The following is a 6000-nucleotide window of genomic DNA, read 5'->3' as shown; positions in this document are numbered from 1 at the left end:
AATAATAATAATAATAATAATAAAATCTTTATCCAAAGATTAACTAGGATGGAAATGTCACAGACTTAAAACTATTCCTGAGGGCCGGAGTGATTGCACGTGGCCAACACAGAATGGATCCCGGTTCGATTCCGGCATCCCATATGGTCCCCTGAGCCTTCCAGGAACAATTTCTAAGCACAGAGCCAAGAGTAACCCCTGAGTGCCTTTGGGAGTGACCCAAAATCCAAAAAAAAAAAAAAAAAGTTATTCCTGAATGATAGTCCAGACAACATTTGAAAAGCTTTAAGATGGCAAGTGTCATTGACATAATTTAGATGTTAACAATTGAAGCCCCAACTGTAACTTGTAATAAAAAAAATTATGCTACACACAGAATGAATCTACCAACTGCACTTTAGGTGCAAATTCTTTTGACAAATGGGAAGTACTTTATATAATCCATAGTAAGATCTGACATCTGTAACAGAAGTAGAGGGCAAGGAAGGGAGTAGATGGGGAAGAAAATAAAAATGAGAGGAAAGAGGGAAATTATCTCAGGGTGGAAAGAGACTCAAAAAGTAGGGCCAAGATGGAATGAATAATCATATCAAAGTTTACCAAGACTAAAATTCTGGAGGTCAAGCCAGAGGGTACAGCAGAAGAACCACATTGTGATCAGAGGTCAGTGGAAATATCTTTAGAGAACAGGGAATAAGGGAGGCCAGATTAGGTCAGATGTTGAGGCAGCTTCTGCTCCCTGATCATAATTCAAACTCTGCAAACACACGGAAAATCCTTTGAGCTCTGCGAGCACCCTATTACAACGTACAATCTGGTGCAAGATAATTCAATTACTAATCATGACTAAGGTCAAAGTACAAAACTCTGGGCATTATAGGTAGTAATAGAGAACCTGAGATTGGGGAAAGGGGGTTAATAATGGTGAGCTGAAATGGTCAAATTATAGTCACATCAGACAGAAAGAAGCTACATATTGCAGGGGGAAAGGTTGTTAAAATAGAAGTTGCATTTTTGACAGTATGCTTGCTGCAAAATCTGAGAAAGTGATTGTGGGTGGGGGAGTGCTGTGCTATTATTTTTACAGTTGTTAGAAGAATACAATAACAAGAATAATGAGCTCCTCAAAGAATTGTCAAGACTAAATCAGGACAATGCACAATAAAATATTTTGAAAAATTGAGCTTTAAAAGTATACATGACTGGGGGATGGGAAGGAGGGAGGGGGGCAAAAAAAAAATACATGACTGGAAGAAGGAAAATTCCAAACACCTTGTGCATAAAATCCTCATTAAAAGGAGTCATTTCATAATCAGCAAAGTATAATGCTAGGTACTTGAAAAAATTTTATTTAATATTAACAATCACTCTTGGACTTGAGTATTGTTATCCCAGTTATCTTGACAAGGTTCAGAGCTTGGCCAAGATAGTGAACTAAATAACTTTGTACCATAGTTTACTCAACTATAAATTTTAAAATTCTATTTTCTCTCAGAAACAACAGGAAAATAAGTTAAAATGGGTAATATCTTTAGATATATAATATTTTTAATTTTATAAAGTATCACAAAATGATGGTAAAAATGAATAAACTAGGGAAAGCAGAAAAAATTAAATCTAATTTGCTATTTTCAATGGTACCATAACTCTTGAAATGTTTGTAGGAAAAAATGTAACTTCTTTTGATTGATGAGATATTACTTTCAAGTTAAAGCAAAATACATTCACTGACTAGTAAACTGAGTTATTTTTGTTGTTGTTCTGTTTCTTTGGCAATCTTTAAAAATAAATAAATAAATAAATAAATAAAAAGCCCTTGTTTACTTACCCAAAGATCTAGTCCATTTGGACTAAAAAAGGATGACACTGTCGCCAAGCACAATCTAGTTCCCTTAATCCTGCTTGTTTTGATCTCAAAAGGTAGTAACATTCAGTTCGGAGCTCACTCATCTGTAAATTGCATCACATTATCTCTGAGTTATTTAAGAAGCCAACTCTGTTTGGTTTCAGGCATTTTCACCTGCTAAAAGCAAGCTAAGATCTTCCACTTTCCACAAGCTATCCAAGAAAGCAAAATGATTGAGCCCATTGGGAACCAGTACATTGTGTCCAGGCCAGTGTATTCTGCAAATGCCTTTGGGGAAGATCACAAGAAGAAAAACAGACATCATAAGACATTTCTGGATCATCTCAAAGTGTGTTGTAGGTAAGATCTTTTAAGATACTGACATGAAGAATAAATGAAGCATTTTCTGCTAAATTTCCAAACTCCCCAAGTTCTCCTTTCTGGCTCCAGATCAGTCTTCAATGCCTTTTTGTCTTAGTTTTCTAAACCTCCTACTCCCTGCCAAGTGTGGAAAGTTCATCTCTAAAATGAATGCCATCTCAGTTCTAAACGCAGGGGTTTTATATCAAAGGATTAATAGATAAGAACAGAAGGAAATTCTCCATTGAAAAGTTCTATAGTTCAAGCTGTGGAGGAAAGATAAGCTCAATTTTGTTATAGAAAAACAATTTCTTATTTTATTGTTGACTTTCTTTCCACACACCCTAGCAACTTACTCCTGACTCTGTACTCAGGGATCACTCCAGACAGTGCTGGGGACCATATGAGGTCAGCAGCTTTGGGATTAAAGAAGAGCTGGCTGCACCCAAAGCAAGGATGTTAACTTTATTATTATTATTATTATTATTATTATTATTATTATTATTATTATTATTATTTTGGTTTTTGGGCCACATCCAGCGGCGCTCAGGGTTTACTCCTGGCTGTCTGCTCAGAAATAGCTCCTGGCAGGCACAGGGGACCATATGGGATGCCGGAATTCGAACCAACCACCTTAGGTCCTGGATCTTCTGCTTGCAAGGCAAACACCGCTGTGCTATCTCTCCAGCCCCTTTTACTAACTTTTTTTTTTTGATATAATTTTTATTTTGACCAAGGTGGCTTACATATCTTTCACAGTAATATTTTAGGTACATACTAACAATGTGTCAGAGTAACTTTCTTTTTTATTAAAGTTTTTAGTTAACTTTCTTTTTTTAGTAAAAGAAAGTAACATTTTTAATTAAAAAATCTTCTGCTGCTAGTCAAAAATAAGGATATGAGATTAAGTGAAAAAGTAATGAAAATACTAATTTATTCTTTGATAGTATTCTTTATGAAATTTCATCTAGTTAATTTTTTCCAGTTAAGTACTAAACTTAAATTTTTGTGGTGTGAAGTAAGGAAGTTTTTATTCAGCAAAATCTGCTTATGTGAGAGAGAAAGAAAGAGAAAGGTATGTGATGTAGAGAGAACACAATCTTCTCCAGAGTGGAAAAAGCGAAAATACTTAGAGACGAGTAAGATAATATGTGTTCATGGAAAAGCACAGGCTTGAAGAGCAAGCCACTAAACTTCAAATTTGATTTTAATTAACTGTCCTGTGCTTTCAATGTTTTCAGCTGTTCCACACAAAAGGCCAAGAGAATTGCCCTTTCTTTGTTCCCTATAGCATCTTGGTTACCATCATACCGGGTAAAGGAATGGCTACTCAGTGACATTGTTTCTGGAATCAGCACTGGGTTGGTGGCTGTACTACAAGGTAACTTTTTTTAAAGATATCATTTGCTTACTGTAATATTCATATTTTCAATGTGCAGATTCAAGAAAATTGTGTAATAATCACTACGATTTATGTCCATAACATTTTACCACATCACCCCAAACACCTCTCTGTCTGTCTGTCTGTCTGTCTGTCTGTCTCTCTCTCTCTCTTTCACTAGCAGTCAATACCCATTCTACAATGTTCTGTCTAAATGGATCGGTCTTTTCATATTTTTCATATTTTTTCATATTTTTGTGTGTTTGATTGTGCCTAATAATTTCAGGGTTCATTCATGTTTCTTGTGGATAAACAATATTCTAATGAATTTGACTCATTCTATCTGTGCATTTATGTTTTGTGGAAACATTTCAACGTTTGGGTATTATATAAGAGTTTATTTTCTGGATATAGTAGACCATTAGAAATGTATGGATGGGCCGGAGTGGTAGTAAGGCATTTGCCTTGCACGTGGCTGAACCAGGATGGAAAAAGGTTTCATCCCGGGCATCCCATATAGTAACCCCAGCCAGGAGCTATTTCTGAGTGCAGAGCCAGGAGTAACTCATGAGTGTCACTGGAAGTGTCCCCACCAAAAAAAAAAAGGGAAAGGAAAAGAAAAAGAAATGTATAGGGGTTCAAATTTCTTTACAAACTTCTGAACACTTATTTTTTTAACTATTGATTGGTTGGTTGGTTGGTTGGTTGGTTGGTTGGTTGGTTGGTTGGTTGGTTGGTTGGTTGGTTGGTTTGGGGGCCACATCCATTGATGGTCAGGGGTTACTCCTGGCTTTGCACTCAGAAATTGTCCCTGGCAAGCTGAGGGACTGACTATATGGGATGCCAGGAATCGAATTGGGTTCCTCCCAGGTCAGCTGCATGCAAGGTAAACACCCTACCGCTGTGCTACTGTGCTATCTCTCTGGCCCGATGAACACTTATTATTGCCTGCCCTTTTAGCTATCCAGGTGAATGTGACTTTTATTTGTACTTGTGATGTTGTAATTTTCATGTAGTGATGTTGACTATCTTTATATTTGTTTTATGGCTATATAAATATATGTGTATATATATTTAGAAAATGCCTATTTAAATATTTTGCACATATAGAGCTGGAGCAATGGCACAGTGGTACATGCAAGTGCCTTGCATGCAGCTGACCCAGAACAGACCACTGTTTGATCCCTCTGCATTCTATATGGTCCCCCAAGCCAGAAGTGATTTCTGAGAGCATAGCCAGGAGTAACCCCTGAGCATCACCGGGTGTGGCCCAAAATAAATAAATATTTTGCACATGTAAAAATTAGGGGTTTTATACATTTTTGAGTTGCAGGAGTTGGCCATAAATTCTGGATGTTACTTACACTCACAGCCAATACGTGGAGATATATATATATATTTGGTTTTTGGGTCACACCCGGCGGTGCCAGGGGTTACTCCTGGCTGTCTGCTCAGAAATAGCTCCTGGCTTGCACGGGGGACTATATGGGACACTGGGATTCAAACCAACCACTTTTGGTCCATGTTTGCAAGGCAAACGCCACTGTGCTATCTTTCCGGGCCCTTCAAAGAATACTCTTAAATTTTTATTGAAGCCCAATTTATTTGTTTCAATGTTGCTTATGCTATAGAATCTAAGAAATCATTGAACCATTGCCTCACCTCAAGATACAAAGATTCCCCACTTTGTTTTTTCCAGGGGTTAATTTTTTAGCTCTTAATAGGTCTTTGTTAAATTTATATAAATAAGTAGCTTATTTTTAAGGTTTAACTTTCTTTTTCTAAAATGTAATTTTTATATATTCTTTTCATAGTATCTTTAAGCATCATAGTTACAAACATGTTTGTAGTTGGGTTTCAGTCATAAAGTGTACACATCCCTCTTTATTAGTGTAACCTTCCCACCACCAGCGCCCTCCATTTTTCTCCTCCCCCCATTCCCTGCCTGTCTTTGAGACAGGCATTCTCTTTCTCTCACTCACTACCATGGTCATGATAGTTGTTAGTGTAGTTATTTCTCTAACTGCACCCACTACTCTTTGTGGTAAGCTTCATGTCTTTGGCTGGTTCTTCCACTTAAACACTGATTTACAAGGTTCTTCATAATTGTTCTTTTTAAGTTACAAATTAGTTCTCATGATTATCAGTCATACAATGTACAATACCATTTCCCAGTGCACAATTCTATCACCAGTGTACCCAGTTTTTTTCTGCCCTCCCCCTCTGCCTGCCTCTGTGACAGACATTTCTCTCTCACTCTCTCTCTCAATCTCTCTCTCCCTTTTCCTCTCTCTTTTTATTTTATTTTATTTTTTTTTGGTTTTTGGGCCACACCCGGTAACACTCAGGGGTTACTCCTGGCTATGTGCTCAGAAGTTGCTCCTGGCTTGGGGGACCATATGGGACACCGGGG

General features: G+C 37.2%; 1 protein-coding gene across 1 annotated transcript in view; it reads left to right on the top strand.

Annotated features, from left to right (window-relative positions):
* Positions 1 to 2075: 2075 nt before the first annotated feature.
* SLC26A3 (solute carrier family 26 member 3) overlaps positions 2076 to 6000 on the top strand; it is a 39017-nt gene continuing 35092 nt past the window's right edge. Inside the window, exons 1-2 of the mRNA XM_049783265.1 lie at positions 2076 to 2206; positions 3448 to 3587. Coding sequence (XP_049639222.1) covers positions 2076 to 2206; positions 3448 to 3587 — 271 coding nt within the window. The remainder of the gene's footprint in view (positions 2207 to 3447; positions 3588 to 6000) is intronic.

Source organism: Suncus etruscus, chromosome 1 (genome assembly GCF_024139225.1).
Source record: "Suncus etruscus isolate mSunEtr1 chromosome 1, mSunEtr1.pri.cur, whole genome shotgun sequence".
Lineage (NCBI taxonomy): Eukaryota > Metazoa > Chordata > Mammalia > Eulipotyphla > Soricidae > Suncus > Suncus etruscus.
Note: the sequence above shows the minus strand (reverse complement) of the source record. Positions and strands in the feature narration are given on the sequence as shown.